The 23,424-nt window shown below is 35.8% G+C and overlaps 1 protein-coding gene across 1 annotated transcript in view; it reads right to left on the reverse strand.

Moving 5' to 3' along the window:
• shroom4 (shroom family member 4) overlaps positions 1 to 23,424 on the reverse strand; it is a 102,181-nt gene that overhangs the window by 40,038 nt on the left and 38,719 nt on the right. Inside the window, exon 2 of the mRNA XM_059354302.1 lies at positions 21,322 to 21,473. Coding sequence (XP_059210285.1) covers positions 21,322 to 21,473 — 152 coding nt within the window. The remainder of the gene's footprint in view (positions 1 to 21,321; positions 21,474 to 23,424) is intronic.

A 23,424-nucleotide genomic window follows, 5' to 3' on the forward strand; every position in this document is an offset into this window, starting at 1 on the left:
AATAAAAAACGAAACTAAAACTAAAGCAAATGAAATAAAAAATAAAAACGGGAGCTTTTTAAAAAACGAAAACTAACTGAAACTGTATTTTGTGGTTACAAAACGAACTAAAACTAACTAAAATTATAGTGAAAATGTCCTTTGTTTTCGTCTTTGTCAACTTTTTTCATACATAAACCTTTTTGGTTGATATGAAATCTCTTTCATCTATCTATCAAGTCACTGTTACAATGATGGTCCTCACAAAGATAGAAGTACAAGAATATGTGTGTGTGTGTGTTATCGTGCATGTGTGTTTGCAGAGAATGAAAAAGAGATCGAAAGAGCAAAGAAAGCAGAGACTTGTTGGACAGACGACGGGGCTTTTTTAGTTTTGGCCAAGAGACGAGAAAAACAAAATGTGGTGAAAGAAGAGGGAATGTGAGAGATGATGGGAGGTCTGCAGGAGAAAACGAGACTCTGACGGAGAGTTACAGACGTAAACAATCAGCGGAGGTGATGGATGGACAGCAGAGGTGACTTTATCACTCTCCTTATCGCTGGAGTTCCTTCATATTATCAAACAGTTATGCATTTGACCGTTACACCTCCACGCCACTGAGAACTTTACTGTCGCTCTCAAAAGGTCAAAGAACCAAAACTGCATCACCTGCTGGTTATAACTTTTCCTTCCCTACATTTAACAGGAAGTAATCAGACACAGGGAGCAGGTAAAAGAAGAAGTAAAATTTGATGCACTCAAAGGAAAACAGTTTTTTTGTGCATAAAATATATATGAAATACAGTTTAATATTAGGAAATATATAAAAATGATGGCTTCTCATTGCCTGATATGTTTGTTACTTATACAATGTTCCTGAAAATAAATGAATGAATAAATAAAACAAATAAAAATGTAATTAAACATATACAATTAAATTAAAATAATAAAGAACAAAATAAAATAAAATATAAACTATTAAAATGAAAATGTAGTTAAAAATAAAATAAATAAACAAAACAAAAAAATAATTAAACATATAAAATTAAATTAAAATAATTATAAACAAAACCAAATACAATAAAATAAAATATAACCTATTAAAATAAAAATGTAATTAAAAAAAATAAAAATAAAAAACAAACAAACAAGGGTTAAACAAAAAAGGTTTTAAGAGACCCAGTTAATAATTGAGGTTGAGTCTGACCAATTTCCTGTTATTACCGGTTAGCTCTCCATTTAATGCTACCTAATTAGAGCAAAAATAAAAATAAATGCTACAACAACAAAAAAAAAGAAAGAAAGAAAATAGATACTGTGAGGCCATGATTGATTCTGCTGAGACGAACAATCACATGACAAATATTCACTGAAAATCAGACAGAACTGCAGGCTGTTTACACAGAGCTGAGAGGAGAGGACAGGAGATGTTGTTAAAATAAAAATAGTTCAATATGTATAACATGGAGACAAGATTTCTTTTTTTTAACAATATTGACGCTAATAAAAATTCCATTTCATTCCAATTAAAAAAAAGGTATTTATCAGAGAAATTCAACTTTTTTCAACTCTTTTTTAATAATTTATATCATTATAACTGTGTTATTCTGCACAAAAGACATTTCTGACTTGTGTTAAATGTATAAAAACACTCTAAAACAGCTTAGGGTTCAGAGGGTTTGTCCGACAACAAACTGCAGTATTGACTGAAGCTGCTTCTCATCGACTCAATATTTTTATCATGTTTGTCCAAACAGGAACGGTAGCAGCAAAGTGTTGAGTTTTGTCATATGACCGACTCACAGATTTTACGTTGATTAGCTGCAGCTGATGCAACCTGCATGTGACGCCTGTATCACCGTCCCATAGACTCTTATTCTGACCAGACGTGAACCTCGCAGAGCAAACATCCAGAGGTGTGAGTGTCCGACTCTAAATCTGTTGAAGTTTAACCAACCGCACAACAGCAGACGCTTAATAACATGAAGGCCTCAGCGGGCTTCAAAGGATTTCCTGGAGACTTATATCTCCTGCAGACTGTGTGTTAACGTGTGTGTGTGTGTGTGTGTGTGTGTGTGTTGCATGCATGCATGTGAGCAGATTCCTCACATTCCCTTCAAAAGGGTGAAGGGTTAACTACGCTAGAAAGCCTAAACAACCTCACCTCCTCCCCTCTGTCCCTTTGTGTTCGCCTGCAATCAGCTTCTATTTGTTTGCTTTATGGGTCTGTGTGTGTGTGTGTGTGTGTGTGTGTGTGTGTGTGTCTGCTGTTTGTTTGCCTCTCTTATGGACCCTCATCACCCTGATTATGGATTTCTGAAGGACTGCCACAAACACACTTTTAGGCATGCTTTTACTGTTTAAATGAACACACACATACCTGGAGACCAGGGGTCTCAAACTCAAATTACCTGGAGGCTGCTGGAGGCAGAATGACCAAAAGAAGACAAAATTACAAAAAAGACACAAAAAGACAGAAAAAAATAAATTACTTAAAAAAGAAACAAAATTACCAAAAAACGGCCCAAAATTATTAAAAAAAGACACAAAATTAATTTTAAAAAGACACAAAACTATTAAAAAAAGACACAAAATGACCAAAAAGACACAAATTGACAAAAAAAGACACGAAATTACAGGAAAAAAAGACACAAAATGACCAAAAAAGACACAAAATGACAAAAAAGACACAAAATGACAGAAAAAAACTAAATTACTGAAAAAAGAAAAATGACCAAAAAAAATACACAGAATTACATAAAAAGACACAAAACTATTGAAAAAAGACACAAAATTACCAAGAAAAGTAATTAAAGGGACCTTCCACACACAACACGGTAAAGTGCCATTCATATAAAACTCACATTAAACTTTCATATCAAGGTGGGGGCCACAAAATATCGTCACGAGGGCCACAATTGGCCCGCAGGCCGCGAGTTTGAGACCCATGCTGTAGACTCTCATTTCCACACACACATGCACAGACAGACACACACACACAGTTTTGACATACCAGGTAATCAGTACAGTGAGACTAGGCTCATACCAGAGGTCGATAGCAGGAAGGGTGAAGTCCACTTTAGCATCGGCAGCACAATGAGCTGTTTGTTACTGCTCCGTCCCCTAACATTACGTGTGTGTTTGTGTGTGTGTGTGTGTGTGTGTGTGTGTGTGTGTGTGTGTGTGTGTGTGTTTGCCTGTAATCAGTACTGCCATTTGCTTCATTCAGCTGTCAAGAACATTTTAAGTGACTTTTTTACCAAAATGTTCCAAAAACTTGAATGCAAATTAGTTGCTGTTCCATCAATCAGGTTAAGTAGAAAAGACAGCTTATATGTATTAAATGACGTATGAAATGCAGTTGAATGGCAGAAATAATAGTTGAAGTTGAGGTTCCTAAAGCTGAGAGAGGCAGGTTTCTGGAAAAGGAAAAAAGACTCTTTGCTGCCAGAAGAGCTCAGGCATATTTGTAAACCCTTTAAAATGACAAAGTAGCCGTGTTTCCATTACAGTCGAATCAAATTTGGAAGCAAAATTTTGAAATGTTGCATTAAAGAAAATGTTAATTAGGGATGTTTCATCAGCTGGTTTAGAGCAAATAAACAAAGCTGCATTAATATACTTTGGTCAGCAGATGGCAGTGTAATGTGTTGCTGTAGGCTTATCTGTCAGTAAACAGTAGAAGAAGAACAATTCAATTCAATTGGGCAACTTGTAATTGTTCATTCATGCCAGCTCGGAAATCAGTCATGTGAGTTAAATGTTGGCTGTCAGAACTTATTCGGAAAAAGACGTTTCCGTCTCCTATTTGGCGCATTAACTATTTCTCGAAAAAGACAAAAACACCTCAAGTGAGCACTTTTTCAAAAGTTTTATCCAATTTATGTGTTTCCATCAAGCTTTTGTCACGCAAATCTTTCAAATGTGCAAAATAATGAATTGATGGAAACACAACTATTGATGCATATAGACCAGATCCAGCATTTAAGTTGCCCATCCCTGACATGGAGACTCAGACTCTTTCTCATAAGAGTGTCTTTCTAGATCTGGTTGCTTTGCAGTGTGGTCACATGTTGCCAATGTTAAATTTGCAACTTTTTCTGCAGGATATTACACAATTGAATCAGGCACATAGAACCCGTAGTACAGCCAATAGGAACACCATCAAATGACCTGTGATCAGCCAAAGGCGAGAAAAATCAGGATAAAAGCTGTGAAACTTATTATAACATATATATGACTACTGTGATAACCAATTAAGTCATTTATGAGGTAAAACAATAAATATTTCTTGTTTCCTGTCGAGAAAAGCTGAAGATTTTGCAGCTTTTCCTTGTTTCATATTGTTAGTCAGGCAAAGTAAAAGCATGTGGGGTCTGGTAACTTTTGATGGGAATATATAATTATATGAAATAATCAATAACTGGGCGAGTGAGGTTACAGGGTTAAAGGGAATATCCTCTCTCTCTCTCTCGACAGCACTGAGTTAGTGTGATGACACTTTTAATGTCCTGCTTCTTCTTCCATAACACAGAAACATCTTTTAAACATGTGTGTGTATGTCCAAGTTGGCCTCAAGGAATTTGTGCGTGTGTTTGTGTGTGTGTGTGTGTGTGTGTGTGTGTGTGCGTGTGTGTGTGTGTGTGGAGTCAGGCCAGTGTCATGTATCATGGAGTCGGAGTTTAATGGGCCAGTTAATAAAAACCAGGCCGGAGGAGACAGATAAACTGTAGCAGACCACACGCGTAGAGCACGGACAAACTCGCCCACACACACACATACACACACGTTTAAACACACACTCTGCACTAGAGCTGCAACTAACGATTACTTTCATTATCAATCAATCTGCTGAATACTTTGCAGATTAAAGGAAAACTCTTTTGGTCTTTAAAATGTCCAAAAATAATGAAAAAGGACCCACGCAGGTGCCCTGCAGCCCAGTTAGTGCTCCACTGAAAGTTATTCAGGTCATTATTTCCATATAAGACAAAGAAAAGCTGAAAATTTGCTCATTTGAGAGGTTGGAGCCAGCTATTTTTCTTGATAAAAAGAAAATAATCAATAAAAAAAAACAGAATACAGAAAAACAGAGTATAAAAAGTATAACTCATCAGGTAAAATTGATACCTATAACTGGAACTATTGAAGGAAAATTGATGAATAAAAGTAGTCGGGGTGAGAATTTGGAGGAAGTTGTATATTATTTTTGGTTTTAATGCTATTTTTTTCAAATATTAAACTCTAATAAACTCACGGTTTGCTTCCTCCTTAGCACCAAACAGCAGACAGACACAGTCAGAAACCAGCTGGTGGAGACCAAAACCGAGCTAAAGCGAGATTAAATATTGGACCTACATTGAGTCGCCCGAAACAAGACTTTGCTTATTGCTTATGTTGCTCTCTGTCTGCAGAGTATAGCCCCTTTCATAGAGCCGTTTCATGCCGGGACATTTACGGCTCTGTAATGTCTCGCCTCCACTATGGACATGCCCGAAGCGGGATGCCGGGATCAAATGATCCCACCAATGTTCCGCCTCCAGAGGAAGTCACAGAGCCGGAATACTGGTGGGACTGCTGGAAGTGGGACCACTATGAACGGGACACGTGACTTCTAACACACACCTCCCACTTGGTCCAACAATCACTGTTGAACGCCCTAAGACGAAAAGCCGGCACAGATCTTTCAGGCATATAGCGGGACATTTGCTGGACCGCACGATGAAAGGGGTTTTATGTCTATAGGCAACTTTTTGCTAAAATGTTTTGCTAAATGTTTGCTAAAAAGACCCCGAGGGCATCGCCAAACAATTAGAACTTCATTGGGTCTGTCTATGAGGCACAAAGAGACTTTTTTGCGGGCAGCTGTGGGTCAGTGGGTAGAGCGGGTTACCCACCGATCGGAGGGTTGGTGGTTCGATCCCCGACCATGGCAGCCTAAGTCAGTATCCTTGAGCAAGATACTGAACCCCAAATTGCTCGCAACGCTGCGTTCATCAGTGTGAGAATGAATTCCCAATGGTGGCAGGTGGCACCATTTATGGCCTCTGCCACCAGCATGAATGTGTGGGTGAATGGGTGAATGAGCGTAGTCTGTAGTGTAAGCAGCTTTGAGTGGTCGCAAATCGGCTAGAAAAGCGCTATATAAGTGTAGGTCCATCTACCTTTACCATTTTTTCCAAGAGAAGTAAATGTTTTAAGGTACATAAACTTCCCAGTACCCAAACCATTCCACCTATAAGATGTCAAATCAAATAATAGTCAAGTCCAGAGTTCAAACTCCATCAATAATACAGTTTATTTTTATGGTAAATGGTGATTTTGGTGAATTTGTCAACGTACCGTAACGTACATAACTTTCCACATAACTTTATGGTCGACTCTTCTTTGTATCTATAAGACCATTTAGCTTAACTGGAAGTTATGTCGCTTACAGTTTGAGTCATGTCAACCTCCCTTCTCCCTGGGAGATTATTAAATGCAAAATTCCTTGAGGAGCTAAATTAGTTTTTGTTCCCCTTCATACCATCACGGTTAAAGGATCCCGAAAGGAGGCACTGACTCTCAGCAGCATCACATAATTAGCTGGAAGAGTCCATTAAGGCAAGAATACATTTTTGGAATTAGTCAATAATTAACTGAATCCAGTTATTTAACCCCCTGATTGAACTGCCAACCTCATGAAACTCACTTCAGGCCACCGCTGACCCTTTCTTCTGTTCATCCCGACCAAAAACACAGAAACACACATTCTTCTTTTCTACCCACAATATCACTAAATCAACCCAAACAGCGTCACAACCAAAATCATTTACAGTCAGGATCCTAATAAGACCCAGAATGGTGTATATATGCATGTGTGTGTTTATGTGTGTATGTGAGGAAGAGGTCTTAAGGAATGCCAGGAATGTCCATTGTTCGGTTTGGGAAGGAGTGATGGGGGGCAGACTATTGTGTTTCATGGTTCTTGGCACCGCAGACCTCGGTCTTGCCCCGGTCTCCTGGGACCCTGTGGTACAAAAAATCTAAACAACGGGATGTGTGTGTGTTTGTGTGTCCATCAATCTGTCTGCGGTTAAACTCCCAAACACTCACATGAATGTGTGTGTGTGTGTGTGTGTGTGTGTGTGTGTGTGTCTGTGTGTGTGTTCATGTACTTCCTACATAGTGAGGACCAGGACACGTTTTTAACCAACAGAGTGAGGACATTTTTGCAAAATGAGGACATTTCGGCTTTTTTGATATTTCAGACTTTGTTTTAAGGGTTAAAGGTTACATGATAATGATAAATCCAAAACTATTATAACCTTGCAAGGGAATTCACTGTTCCAATAAGGGTCCTCACAAAGGTAGAAGTACAAGAATGTGTGTGTGTGTGTGTGTGTGTGTGTGTGTGTGTGTGTGTGTGTGTGTGTGTGTGTGTGTGTGTGTTCTTAAAGTCTGAAAAGAGCAGGAAAAAACAAAAAGATTCAGCGAGTCAGCGTGCACACAGAAGACGAACTCTTCCAGGAAAAAAGATGAAAACAAATGTTTCAAATGAACGAGAACAAATAAACTGTGAAATTGAAGCAGCTCACCGGTCAACACTGAGGACTGGAACCGAGACAGATCAACATTTAAGAAGAATATGTTGGAGGAAAAAGCCTCAATCTTAGTTTGGCTGGATATTGAAATCGGAAAAAAGGTCCAAACATGATGGGAATGGATTAAACAGATATGGGAGTATGGTGGTCAATACTTGTTGTACAATACTAGAGAATAATAGAGTTTAAATGTATGTTATGTTTAAAAGATCGCCATTTATCATAGAAGGAAACTCTAAAAACGGGCATTATTGTTGAAATTTGAACTTTCCGACAGTCGTTTTTTTTTTTCTGTTAGAAAAAGTAGCCAGAACGAAGCTTAAAATTGTGATATTTCTGTCAAAATCACTTTATTCTACATGTCTCATTTAAAATGTCGCCAAAAATAAACCGTTTGTAATAACTAGATCCTGTTAAAAACATTAAATTCTGCTCCTCAGCGACACTGTGAAGCCATGATTGATTCTGCCAAGACGAACGGTCACGTGACAAATATTCACTGAAAATCTATTTACACAGAGCTGAGAGGAGAGGACAGGACAGGCTGCAAGTAGAGGTTGTAAAAATAAATAGTTCAATATGTAACGCATGTGGAGACACATTTTTTTTTTATTCATAAAACTTGTGGGCACTTGGAAAAATAAATTCCAATTTCATTCCAGTTTTAAAAAAAATAATAATAATCAGAGACATTCAACTTGCGTTGAATGTTGCTTTTTTCTTTTTCTTTTTTTTTATTATTTATGTCATTATGACTGTTAGTAATTTAGTGTTTTTTTTCAGTCAATTTGTGTCTTTTTTTGTCATTTTGTGTCTTTTTCTTAGAAATGTGTCTTTTTTAAAAGTAATTTAGTGTTTTTTCAGTCATTTTGTGTCTTTTTTTGTCATTTTGTGTCTTTTTTTTTTTTGAAATTTTACGTCTTTTTGTAATTTTATGTCTTTTTTGGTGATTTTGTGTCTTTTTCTAATACTTTTGTGTCTTTTTTAGTAATTTTGTGTCTTTTTTGGGTAATTCTGTGTCTTTTTTAAGTAATTTAGTGTTTTTTCAGTCATTTAGTGTCTTTTTTTGGTCATTTTGTGTCTTTTTTTGTGTATTTTTTCTGCAATTTTGTGTCTTTTTTTAGTAATTTTGTGTCTTTTTTTGATCATTTTGTGTCTTTTTGAAAGTAATTTAGTGTTTTTTCAGTCATTTTGTGTCTTTTTTTTGGGTAATGTCTTTTTTTTGTAATATTGTGTCTTTTTTTGGTCATTTTGATACAGCCTCCAGCGGCCCCCAGGTAATTTGAGTTTGAGCCCCCTGCCTTAAACTGATGTTGATATTTTCAGATAAAACTTTTTTTAGCTAACTAAAATCCATTTTGCTGCTGCTCCCACCCACAGCAGTATTCTTATTCTCTATAAAATAACTTAATGTTTTACTTTTGTGAGAAACTTTTCTTGAGTTTTCTTGAGTTATCAGCAATAATGTGGCAACAACCAGTGACTCATCTAATCTAATAATCTAATGTTCCATTCCTGTTGTTTCCTTTTATTTTACCTTAAGTTCCCCCAACTCTTTCTCTCTTTCACCTACTTTCCCTGTTTCCATTCTTTCATCTCCTCTTCCTCCTCCCCGTCCAGCCCCTCGGCTAAATAAATGTTTGGTTAATGTGCAGCAGAGATGAAAAAGGCGAGCTGGGATGAAAGAGCGTGGTCATGAAGCGCTGTTTACCCTGTCAAAGCATCAAACCTGATATCGGCCTCTCTTGTAATTATCCTTTTAATTTCCTCGTGTTCACTCCTCCTTGGTGCTGCCACGTTACTCCGGTCTGTGGGAGATTTCCTGCCGTGCTGCCCTCTAATCTGACTGCGTTTCTTTTTCCCAGCTTTTGTTTTGATTTGCTTCTGAATCTGACTGAGGTTTCCTTCCAAACTGAGATTGTTCACCGTTCGTAGAAAGTGACAGAAAAAGATTGATGTCGAACAGATTAAACAAACGGCTACTGAAGGTCGGCTCAAGTTTGGGTTCGACAAAAGACAACAGACGATATTTTGTGGCCCCCACCTTGATATGAAAGTTTAATGTGAGTTTGATATGAATGGCACTTTACTGTGTTGTGTGTGGAAGGTCCCTTTAATTACTTTTTTGGTAATTTTGTGTCTTTTTTTGGTAATTTTGTGTCTCTTTTTTAAATAATTTTGTGTTGTTTTTTTTATAATTTTGTGTATTTTTTATTTAATCTGTGTGTTTTTGGTAATTTTGTGTCTTTTTTTAATAATTTTGTGTCTTTTTTGGTAATTTTGTGTATTTTTGGTCATTTTGTGTCTTTTAAAAAAATAATTATGTGTCTTTTTTAAGTAATTTAGTTTTTTTCTGTCATTTTGTGTCTTTTTTATGTTTTTTTTAAATAATTTTGTGTCTTTTTTAAATAATTCTGTGTCTTTTTTGGGTCATTTGGTGTCTTTTTTTGTCATTTTGTGGCTTTTTTGATAATTTTGTGTCTTTTTTGATAATTTTGTGTCTTTTTTGTCATTTTGTGTCTTTTTTTGTCATTTTGTGTCTTTTTTGGTAATTTTGTGTCTTTTTTTAAGTAATTTAGTTATTTTTTCTGCCATTTTGTGTCTTTCTTTAGTAATTTGTCTGTTTTTGGTCATTCTGATACAGCCTCCAGCGGCCCCCAGGTAATTTGAGTTTGAGACCCCTGCTTCAGAGGAATAAAACAGTTTTGTTAGGTGTCTGAAACTGAGAAATCTGCATCTTTAAGGAATAACCTGGCTGACTGCTTTACTCTCCAATTTGAGACTTCAACAAACTCAAGGGTGTAATTTCGGGTTATTTCTCTTCCCACTGGGCGCTGCACATCTGCTTACAACAGCTGGATGTAAAAGGCACAGACAGACAGACAGACAGAGAAAAAGAGAAATGTCTTAATAAATTATACTTTAAACTGACCAAACCCAGTGTTTACTGGTCAAAAAGTCTGAGCCTGGCTCCAATTTCTAAATTAAATCCATGTTTTCTTTGCGTTTAAATCCATTCTAATGTTTTAGGACATCACAGTCTTGCTTTGGAGAGCACAGCTGTTGGTTGAACCATTTCTGTTATTTTATTTAAATGTACTTCAACATCCACCATCCCAAACAGATTTTAAATGTATGTTTTCTTTATAAGATGCCCCGACATACACCGTTTATCAGAAAAAAAACTGACAAAAACAGGCATGATAGTCAAAATTTGAACTTTCTGAGAGTCTTTGAATGGATCAAAAATTAGAATAAAATGGAATTTATATAAACAACATTTTACCAAGTGCCCAAAATTGTCATGAATATTGGAAAAAATAAAATAAGGTCTCCACATCCTGTACATATTGAACTATTTGAATATTTGCAACTTCTCCTGTCCCCTCCTCTCAGCTCTGTGTAAACAGATTTTCAGTGAATATTTGTCATGTGACCGTTCATCTCAGCAGAATCAATCGTGGCTTCACAGTGTTGCTGAGGAGCAGAATTTAATGTTTTTAACAGGATCTAGTTATTAACTAACGGTTTATTTTTGGTGACTTTTTAAATGAGACATGTAGAATAAAGTGATTTTGACAGAAATATCACAATTTCAAGCGTTGTTTTGGTTACATTTTCTAATGGAAATTTCCGTTACCTATGATCTGTTCAAGGACATTTGGAAAGTTCAAATTCTGCTGATAAAGCCTGTTTTTACAGTTTCTTTCTACGATAAATGGTGTCTTTTTAAAAAAAAAAAAAAGAGGTCTGATTCGTTATCACCTTGGAATGTTTAAATCGAATCGCAAAAAATATTTTTGGCAAAGTTTTAAATGAGACAAGTAGAATACAGTTATTTCACAGAAATATCACAGTTTTCAGCTTCGTTTTTGCTGTTTTTTTCAACAGAAACAATCATAACCTATGACCCAGAAAGTTTAAATTTCGATGAGAATGCCTGTTTTTACGGTTTCTTTCTACGAAAAACGGTTTATTTTTTGCGATCTTTTGAAGAAAACATGTTCAGAGGGTTAAAGGAACAGTTTAGCATTGTAAGGTTTAGATGAAACAATTTAGAAATGTACGATACGACGATAAAGATGAAGCTTGCAGCCAGCTAGCTTGCTAAACTGCTAGCCTGGCTCGCCAACAAAAGCCGCCGTTAAAACTCACTAATTAACACGTAACACATATCTTGTTTGTTTAATCTATAAAAACAGACCACGTCCATGCACACCTGCATGATAAGAGCCATTTCCTGTTCCATCAGCAGCTTTAAATAAACTGTTTGGTCTTCACAAGCTGCTTCTTTTCACAAAAATTTCCCGCAATGCATTAAGTCCGAGCTGGACAGGAAGTAGAGGGGGGAAACTTTGGAAAGAACAGGAAATGATGCGAAAGCTGAAGAATGTCCTCCTACCTCTTTCATGGCTGCCCACTGAGACACACACACACACACAGAGTACAGTTGGATCTAACAAAAGGTCGGTGAAAACAGGAAGTACTATAGAAGAAACATTTCCAGGTCAAGTTAACAAAACATCCCCAAACATTCTTTCCCCTCCAGAAATATATTGGAAAAATTGTCAGTTAAAAACACCCAAAAAGATGTAAAGAGACAGAAATATCCTCGCTGTTCCACTGAAAGTGGAGGTGGAGGTCCAAAAGGTCACAGCAGCAACAAAAACATGTATCCCAGAGTAGAAATCATACAGGAAATTAGGCTAAAGATATTATAATATATATACAGTCATGGAAAAAATGTCAGACCACCCTTGTTTTCTCTAATATATTGTTCATTTTAATGCCTGGTACAACTAAAGGTACATTTGTTTGGACAAATATAATGATAACAGCAAAAATAGATGATAAGAGTTTCATTTAAGAGCTGATATCTAGACATTTTCCGTAATTTTCTTGATAATGATTTTGGTTATTAAGAAAATGTCTAGATATCAGCTCTTAAATTAAACTCTGATGAACTATTTTTGTTGTTATCATTATATCTCTGAAATGTGTTTTGTTTGTCAGAAAAAAAAGTTTTTGCAAGATAAAGTTGCAACAATTAGACGACTAATCAATTTGTCGATCATGAAGATGAAAAAAAGAAAAGTACAAACTACTTTAAAGTAATTTTTCATGCAAAAATAGCATAAAATGCTGTTTCAACCACTCAGATGTTGAGATTTCATACTTTTCTTTGTTTTATTTCTCATTTAACTGATTTTTTTTGTTTTTGGACTGAGAAAACAAGACAAAGACAAGAAAACAAAGACATCAACTTGGACTTTGAGACATTTTTCACTGTTTTTTTTTTGGACATTTTTATAGAGAAAATGATTAATCGATAATTACGATAATCTTTACTTTGCAGCCCTATTCGCTGACTTCACTCAATGGAAATAATCTGTGTTTGCAGCCTTTAATATGAATAATGTTTAATAAAAAATGTGGTATACAAGCATGCATGTGTCCAGTTTATAACATAACATGATTCTTTTTATTCTGGGAGTCGTTTCTGGGTAATGAAGTCCTTCAACTGCCAAAAAACTCAATCTGCTGCCTCTCACTGCTGTCTGCTCCAAGCCACACTTCTTAAATTATCTTTTGTTTATGTTTTTTGCTGCAGTTTGTTTTTTTAACATGCTGGACGTCTTAATTAGGAGGGAAATAAAACACTAGTTAACAGCAGTGTGGGTCCTTTTTTACCATCTCTTGGCTTGTAAAGACGCCAGTAAAGCATCACTGTCCTCTGAACCGCTGGGCAGCCCACTGAATTCCTGCGGTTTGCCAGATTTAGCCTGCGGGCCTGCTCTTCTTTCACCACAGGACAATGCAGCCAGTCTGAATTGAATGTATTTTATTTAAAGAATGGACAATGATGTGAAGGATGGAGGGAAAGCTCGAACAATGACAGCAGATTTAACCCATTAAAGCGAGGAAAGCATTATCGCATTTCTACCATTAAAACCGGGGGCGCTGTTGTGTTATTCTACCAGTAAAGCAGGGAAAGCAGATACGTCGTCTTGTAGTATTTGTAGTTTAATCCACCTATTTTCGGTCTCTTGGCCAATGAAATGCATCAGAATACATGTGGGAGTGCCGCAACGCAATGCAACATGGGACTTTTCCAGAACTTTGAAATCATCACCAAAAAAAGAGACAAAATTACCAAAAAAGACACAAAATTACCAAAAAAAGGACAAAATGACTAAAAAACGAAAAAAAATTACAAAAAAGACACAAAAAGACACAACATGACTAAAGAATGACACAAAATGACCAAAAAAGACACAAAATGACCAAAAAAAAGACACAAAATGACAAAAAAAGACACAAAATGACAAAAAAAGACACAAAAAGACACAACATGACTAAAGAAAGACACAAAATGACCAAAAAAAAGACACAACATGACTAAAAAAAGACACAAAATGACCAAAGAAACACACAACATGTATAAAAAAAGACACAAAATGACCAAAAAGACACAAAATGAATTAAAAAAGACACAAAATTATTTTAAAGACACAAAATTATTTTAAAAAAGACAAAAAATTACCAAAAAAGACACAAAATTACCAAAAAAGACACAAAATTATTTTAAAAAAGACACAAAATGACTTAAAACAAGACACAAAATGACTCTCAAATACTTTTTGAATTTCGTTTCTATCTGCTACAGAGGCTGAAAAATCTATTATTTAGTAGGAGTTGACACTTCTGTTGAATTTCCAGAGAAACTTCAGGTTTTTAGGGGCTTATTTTAAAATCGCCCAGAGGTTTTACAGGCATTTTTTTTACAGCCCTTTTAGGCCTAAATGGGTAAATGTAAGAGCTAGAAAAGTTGTGTGTTTTAGGACGTTAAAACTCTCGTTTTGTCTACGAGAATCAAATGGTTTTCATTTCCGCTGTCACACAACTTCTTATTAATGTCATGCAAACCTGTCATATACAATAAGCCCCTTCATAAATCCAATATCAAAGTGAAAATGCTGCACAAAAGCACCATTTTCCAACCAGAAAGTTGAACAAATCATCATCTCTCTTTGCCAACTTCACATTTCCTTCCTCTGCGTTTACATCATGTAATTAAATCCACTATGTGCATTTTCCCTGCCCGTTCCCTTTAAAAAAGAAAAAAGAAAAAGGCCAATTTCTTTACAAACAGTAAAACACTGTACAGGGGAACCCCAGTGAGTAATTTCCTGATGTGTAAGAAATCCATGTAGCTACTCTCCACCTCAGTTTAGGTTAAGTGAGTTTTAATTGAGCTTAGAATAACAGAGAAGGCACACACACCGAATTTCTCACACTCACTAAAACATAAGTACACACGTGTGCGCGCAGATATAAAAACATGCGAGGCGGAGTCCCCGAGGCCGGGCAGAAATGTTGACGACAGTTTGGCAGGCAGCCAAATTAGAAGACCAGGTGAAGAAAAGGAGTCGTGTATAAAGAGACTTTAGATTTACAAACATTAAACATGCAATAAGGTCAGCGGTCTCAAACTCAAATTACCTGGGGGCTGCTGGAGGCAGTATCAAAATGACAAAAAAGACACAAAAAGACCAAAACAAGACACAAAATGACTGAAAAAACACTAAATTACTTTAAAAAAAAACACAAAATTACAAAAAAAAAGACACAAAAAGACCAAAAAAAGACACAAAATAACTGAAAAAATACTAAATTACTTTAAAAAAAACAACACAAAATTACAAAAAAAAAAGACACAAAAAGACCAAAAAAAGACACAAAATGACCAGAACAAGACACAAAATGACTTTAAAAAAAGACACAAAATTACAAAAAAATACACAGAATTACCAAAGAAAGAAACAATTATTTTTTTTAAAAAGACACAAAATGACCCAAAAAAAGGACACAAAATGACAAAAAAAAAGACACAAAAGGACAAAAAAAGACACAAAATTATTTAAAAAAAAACAAAAAATTATTTAAAAAAACAAAATTACCAAAAAAAGTAATTAAAGGGACCTTCCACACACAACACAGTAAAGTGCCATTCATATAAAACTCACATTAAACTTTCATATCAAGGTGAGGGCCACAAGATATCGTCACGAGGGCCGAAATTGGTCATGTTGGGTATGCTTGTTATCTACACTCTTTTTTGTACATTTTACTCCCTGTGTCCTTGTATTTCCCTGCAGTATATCTCAAATCTATAAGTCCTGCAGCTCTATGAAATCAGCACAACCATGGCTATAAGTTGGAACAACTCAAAAGTGTCTTTTGTTCAGAATAACATAGTTATAATGACATCATTTTTAAAAAGTTGGAATAAAATGGAATTTACATATGCAACATTTTCCAAGTGTCCACAAGTATCTTGAATATTGGAAAACAAAAATTGGGTCCCCATATGCTACACATATTGAATAATTAAACATTTTAACCCTTTGAACCCCAACAAGCCATTTCAGGGTGTTTTTTCCTCTCCTGTCCTCTCCTCTCAGCTCTGTGTAAACAGCCTGCAGTTCCAGTGTGTTAATATCCACTTGTTTTTATTTTCTGATTGCACATAACAAACATCTGAGTAGAAACACCAGATATTTGGGGGGGAAAGTAATATTTTTTTTACCTGAAAACCTCTATTTACAACCTCTCCTGTCCTCTCCTCTCAGCTCTCTGTAAACAGATTTTCAGTAAATATTTGTCCGTCTCGGCAGAATCAATCATGTCTTCACAGTGTCTCTGAAGAGCAGAATTTAATGTTTTTAACAGGATGTAATTATTAAAAAACTGTTTATTTTTGGTGATGTTTAAAATGAGACATGTAGAATAAAATTATTTTGACAGAAATATCACAATTTTAAGCTTCGTTTTGGTTACTTTTTTCCTAATTAGAATCCTTTGTAACCTATGATCCGTTGAAAAAAGTTAAAAATTTGGACGATAACTCTTGTTTTTACAGTTTCTTTCTGCAATCATTTTAGGTGATTACTTAAAGAAAAGTTGTAATTTAATCCAGAGGTTGAGAGGAATAAGCCAATAATTTTATTTCTATCTCATCAGGTTTTTACATTCCTTATAATAATAATAATAATAATAATAGTAATGACCCAGTGAATCATAAAAAAGAAACAGAGGTTCTACCATTCACATGTCCTCACTGCACCAACAGTCCCCTTGTGTTATTAAATGAGGTGGTAACTAGTTTTGGCTTTTCACTAAGGCTCCTTTTCCACTGTTAAAACTATACAAGAAGAGCCAAGTGTGCAAATGTGAGCATTTCATCATCCCTGTGTGACCAGAGTGAGTGTGTGTGTGTGTGTGTGTGTGTGTGTGTTCTTGTTCTTCCTACATAGTGAGGACCAGAACACGTTTTTAACCAACAGAGTGAGCACATTTTTGCAAAGTGAGGACATTTCGGCCTGTCCTCACTTCTTTAAAGGCTTTTTTTAGATTTCAGACTTTATTTTAAAGGTCAAAGGTTACATGATAATGATAATTAACTGAAACTGTATTGTGTGGTTACAAAACTAACTAAAATTATAGTGAAAATGTCCTTTGTTTTCGTCTTTGTCAACTTTTTTCATACATAATGAAGATGGATAAGGCAAAGGAAATAAAGGCAAAATTTACTGTGACCTCTTTTAATCTCCCACCCAACAAATACCCCATTACAATGAACTAAAACTAATAAAAAAAATCAACTAAAACTAAAGCATTTAAAAAAAAAAATACTAAACTAAAACTAGCAAACTCACTCTAAAAACTCATTAAAACTAGCTGAATATGAAAACAAAAATTCACAACAAAATTACAACTAAAACTAATGGAAAAGCCAAAAATATAATTATATTATAACCTTGCAAGGGAATTCACTGTTCCAATGAAGGTCCTCACAAAGATAGAAGTACAAGAATGTGTGTGTGTGTGTGTGTCGGCTGGCAAAGGCAGTAATGTGATTGGCAGAGGTCAAAGTGCAACAGCGTCCCGCCCGATCCTGCAGCCATGATTGGCTATTAGTGTCAGTAACGTGTCAATCAAAGTGAGTTTAATTCACGTGTGGAGTGTCCGTGGTTTGAGTGCTCCTGCCAACACACATAAAACTGCTCTATACAGGCACACAGAGAGTAAAACACACACAAACCACAAGAAAACACACAGACTCATTCGCACCAGCGTGCACAGATTAAATATAATTATAATGTTGAATGGCATCTTTACAAGGTCCTTATGGTTGCAGGTGTTTCAAGACCAAATTAGGTGTTTTTTAATGTTTTCATTATTGTTGCAGGATAACGTCATTTCTAATACATATTTGAAAACCATCAGGAAAAGTTATTATATATATATATATATATATATATATAAAAATATAAAAAAAGTTTCTGTGACCAGATAAAAAAAAAGTTTATGTTCACTTCTATTAGAGCTGAAACACTTTTTTTAAAGTAATGTTTTTAAATTAAGAAAAAAAACATTGTTTCTGCTTCTTAAATGTTAATATTTTCTACATTTACTATGTTTTATTGATTCTGCTGAGACCAACAGTTACTTGTTAAAAAATTGCCGAATTATCCACTGAACCGCAGGTTGTTTACACAGAGCTGAGAGGAGAGGACAAGAGAGGTTTGTTAGTTCAACCTGTAAAAGTGTAAATAGTTCAATATGTATAGCATGCAGAGCCTCTCATTTAGTTTTAAAATATCTGTAACACTTGTGGGCGCTTGGAAAAGTGTTGTATATATAAATTATATTTTATTCAAATTTGTTAAAAATAATTTATCAGATAAATTCAACTTTTTTTAATGATGTATGAAGGAAAAATGTCCACAGGGAGTAAAATGTGACAAAAACAACACTGAAATAACTTGTTGGGGTTCAGACAACTTACATATGGAGCACTGATGGATCATAATGATGCACACATGTCTTCAGACACCACACACACACACACACACATTGGGAAAGCCCCTCAGAGTCAGACATGCAGTACATACCAGACACTGACACACACACACAGTGGATTTAACTGGGTGGGATGCTCATAACCAGTTGCATTCCTAAAGCCATCTATGTGTGTCCATCTGTCTGAGTCTGTGTGAATGAACGTATACTGCTTAGTGTGTGTGTGTGTGTGTGTGTGTGTCTAACAGCATTAGACGGGGGTCCGCCTGCTGCACAAACAGGAGCAGAAAACCCAGCAACGCTCCGACTGCAAGATCTGGTTTCAAAGCCAGAACAAGACGCGCTGCTGCCAAACAGCTGTCTCAAGCTGTCCGCAGAACACACAGGAATACTTCCAAAACCAGAAAAAGTGTAAATACTGGTTAAAAGTTTGAGCCCAGTTGAGAATTTTAAAAAAGTGTCAACATCATGGGTGCAGAAAAGCTGAGAAAAAATACATTTTTAAGTAAAACAGGATTTAAAATGCATTTGAAGATGTTCTGCATTTCCACTTGCATCCTCTAGGGGGCAACAAGAACAAAGTAAAAAAAAAGGAGGTAATTCATTAATTAAATCCTGGAATATTTATGTAAAAATATAAAGATGTAATTCACACAACCTATGATAAAAAAATATTTTATAAAAATATCTAAAACCCCAGATTTCCTCCTTTTTAAGTTTCTTATATATCTTTTTTTTGTGCGTAAATGCACATGTAAAAATGTTTATAAAGCAGAAGAGGGAGGTTTTTGAATAGAAAGGGGAAAAAATCTAAATAACGTGGGTGATAAGAAAGCGATGAACAGTGATAAATATTTACTGTGCAGAAAATGGGTGCAGAAAAGCTGAGAAAAATTATATTTTTAAGTAAAACAGGATTTAAAATGCATTTGAAGATGTGCTGCATTTCCACTTGCATCCTCTAGGGGGCAACAAGAACAAGGTAAAAAAAAAGGAGGTAATTAATTAATTAAATCCTGGAATATTTATGTGAAAATATAAAGATGTAATTCACACAATATATCATACAGAAATATCTTATGAAAAATATCTAAAACCCCAGATTTCCTCCTTTTTAATTTTTTTTTTTACACATTTTTGTGCGTAAATGCACATGCAAATATGTTTATAAAGCTGAAGAGGGAGGTTCTTGAATAGAAAGGAAAAAAATCTAAATAACGTGGGTGATAAGAAAGTGATAAACTGATAAATATTTCCTGGAGATTAGCATATAATTTAAATTTCAGCTAATATGCTGTTTACATCTGACCTTGGATCTGCAGGGCAGTTTCACCCAACACCCTCTAATTCACTCTGAAGACGCCACACTTGACTTCAGTTCACAGAGTGGAAATATTCCTGCCATTAGTTCTGCTTCATGAGCCAAAATACCAACTCTGGGCTGGGAGGAGAAGGGTGGGAACCAGGCAATAATTTATCCTCCATGTTTCACACGGATAGTATCAGGGTGCTGGAAATTAACATTAAAGCTGATTATATTAACGCTTTTATGGTAATAGTGGATGCAATGACTGTGTGTAATGTGCAATAGTGATGTCTGACTGACTCAGCAAGCTTTTTAACATCTTTTAGGTGTTGATTTTTTTTTATTGGCCATAACTTTACATATGATAAAGGCCAATTTTAGCAAAGAAAAAGCAGTAAACTGTCCAAATGTCTTCAGGGATCTGTTCATTTTCAGGTACATTCTTATATTTTTTGAACATGTTTGCATGCTTTAATGTTTCAGAACTTTTCTCATTCTGCCTACAGCTGCTGCACGTCTATCCACCCTCCCAATAAAAGCCCCGGCTGCTTTGATTGGTCAGCGTTTCTGGGTCTGACTGCAGCAAAGGGAAAAGACCATGTACACAATTCAACACTTGCCAGCAGGTTTGTATATAAAATGTAAAAACTGCAGTCACATGACTGGAGCAGATTATATTTAAATCTGTCACAAACTGACATCAGTTTGAGCCAAAACAGGTTAAAAAGAAACTGTTGGAAATGGAGCCACAGAAGAGGCTGAAACCTGAAGTTTATGCTGCTTTTTGTACACCTTTACTACATTACCTGACACATTTTTAATATGAACATCAGAGATTGTAATATTATATATGAGAGAAAATAAGGAAAACCATAGTGGAGCATTTTGCAGGTTCAGTCAGAGACTCACAAAGTTAAAGGTATTCTTTTAAAATTAAAATAAAATGACAATAAAATATTTTTATTTTATTTTTCATTTTATTTTTATTTTTTATTTCTTTATTTTTATCTTATTTAATTTAATTTATTTTATTTTTATTTATTTTATTTTATTTTTGTTTTAATTGTTAATACGTTTTACATTTCTATGTAAATAATATTGTTAATATTTTACTATATTTTTTTACTTATTTATTTGCTTATATTTGTAGTTTATACTGCTGTTTACTATTTATTATTATTTTGCTATGGGGGAATGTGGGACTTATAAAAGGAAATCTTAATCATAAACCATCTTAAATCATCTTATAAACCTTAAAAAAAATTTCAGGGCTGGAGCTCCAAAAGCTACTGTTTTCTCGTTGATTTCTTTGACATTTAAATGCTTTTTTAAATCATTTCTAAAGCAAAACAGAGTTTATCAGCTGACACCTCGGAGGTCAAAGGTCACTTCCTGTGATGTGTTTTTGCAAGCAGATTCCTGACAGAGCAGGAAAAGCACAGCCACCTTCCTATCGTCTCCTCCCTCACCTTCCTTCCCACATTCAACGCCAAGTCATGTAAAGTGTCGATAAAAACATTCACTTTGAAGTCATGAAACTATTCAGGAGAGGAATCCGTGTGCGTGCAGGTATCTGGTGTGTTTACCTCCTGACTGCGAGCTTCAGTATCCGGTAGGATCCCTTGATGAGGATGAGGGCTTCCTGTCTGCTGCCGTAGAGGGCGGAGCCATTTATGTTAATGAGCTCGTCGCCGACTTTCAGCTTCTTGCACAGCGCGGCCTTCCCTCCATCCTCGATCTGCACACAAAGACAATCGGTTGAGATGAAAGAGGGGAAAAGTTGGACGGCAAACAGAAAGTACATTCAAGTTTTAAGAAAAAAGATACTCCAGTCCCAGCAGCTGCCAAAGCCTTTAAAACTCCACTTTTGGAGGCATTTTTGGTCAAACTGTGTCCGTTCTCCATGGAAACGGAGCTCTAACAAGGCATCTCCAAAACAGCCCGGACCAAACATCCCACAGAAACTCATCACATTCCTCTGGAATGGACTCTGTGCTGACTGCAGGTCACACAGTGGTTAAAGCTCGGGTTGTTAATGCATCGCTCGGATGTTTCGGGGCCGTTTCTTTAAGGCGGCAGAGGGGTGAAACACTGCGCGGTGCAGCGGTGTGGTGTGAGGTTTGAGTTTGGCGGTAAATCACATCAGGAGGAAAAGATGAAAGAGGGTAAAGACGGGAACACACACAGACGAACTGACCCGATTCATTGACCGGACCTAAGACTCAGGGGAAAGAAATGTGGGCAGAAATGAAGTGTTTTTCAAAAAGAGGAAGATGTTTTGTGAAGCAAAAAAAAACTCAACTTCTTCAGCTTCTGCATATTTAAAATATCCTGCTCTAGGGGTGGGCGATATGGACCAAAACCAACAAGGTCCCACAGGAATCCGTGAAATAGCCACGGATTCGCTTAACTCAAAATCCGTGGAATAGCCACGGAATCACTCAAATTTCCGTGAAACTGACACGGATTTTGCTACAATGCAAGTTAATGACAGTCATATCCCGTGGCTATTCCAACATACAAAGTGATTATGTACATTCACTGAGTGAATATTTAGAAAATAAAATAAAAAAATATAAAATAAAATATATTTCTCGCTACAAATGTGATCAAAATCCATTTTTATGCAGAAATTCAAAGTAAAAATATTGATTTTTTTCACTAAAAATGAGAGAACTGTCCGCCATGTTTTTTGTTCTGACCGCCGGGACCTTGAAAAAAACATGACTTGGAACAAACCAATAGGAAAAAATTTCCATGGAATAGCCACGGGATATGACTGTCATTAACTTGCATTGTAGCAAAATCCGTGTCAGTTTCACGGAAATTTGAGTAATTCCGTGGCTATTCCACGGATTTTGAGTTAAGCGAATCCGTGGCTATTTCACGGATTCCTGTGGGACCAGGTTCACCAAAACTCATATCATGGTATAGAGCCGGGCCATATATCGATATATAAATATTAGGGCCGGGACATTAACGCGTTAATTAAGATTAATTAATTACACAGAAATGAACGCATTAAAAAAATGTACGCATTTTAACTTATTTTTTTATTTCTGCACCGCGGAACGTTTCTCACTGGATGAGTTTCAGGCGGACCGATTATACTGGAGCACCAACTAGCGTTCATGAGTTCAGACAACAACAAACCACAGTGAACATGAAGGAAGAAGCTGATGAGACCTTTGGTTGGCCCCGTGGATGATGGGACATTTAGTTACTAAAAACCAACGGATGGAAGCGTCGATAAGAGCATGGTTGTGTTGCTATGCAACAAGGAATTCACATATCACCGCAGCACATCCAGCCTCAAGTATCACCTCAATGCTAAACATATAGCAGCTAGCGGCTAGTGTGGTAGCTAGTGTGGATTGTGTTTTACTTAAAAAAATAAAGTATTCTAGTTTACAGAAGGTCTACCTACCTATAGGCTACCTGGATTTATGAAATGTACTATATTTCTAAATATGCTTTTGCTACACTTAATGGCAAAAATTGCACTGGTCTGTTGGACTTGAACAAAAATAAAAAAATAAAAATTATTTTTGTTGCTTAAGCTTATGTATTCAGTCATTATTCAATGGTATACTAAAAATCCATGTGAAAAAAAATACTTCACTGTTCTCAGGTCAAATATTTATATGCGATTAAAATGCGATTAATTTCGATTAATTAATTACAAAGCC

Source organism: Centropristis striata, chromosome 17 (genome assembly GCF_030273125.1).
Source record: "Centropristis striata isolate RG_2023a ecotype Rhode Island chromosome 17, C.striata_1.0, whole genome shotgun sequence".
NCBI lineage: Eukaryota > Metazoa > Chordata > Actinopteri > Perciformes > Serranidae > Centropristis > Centropristis striata.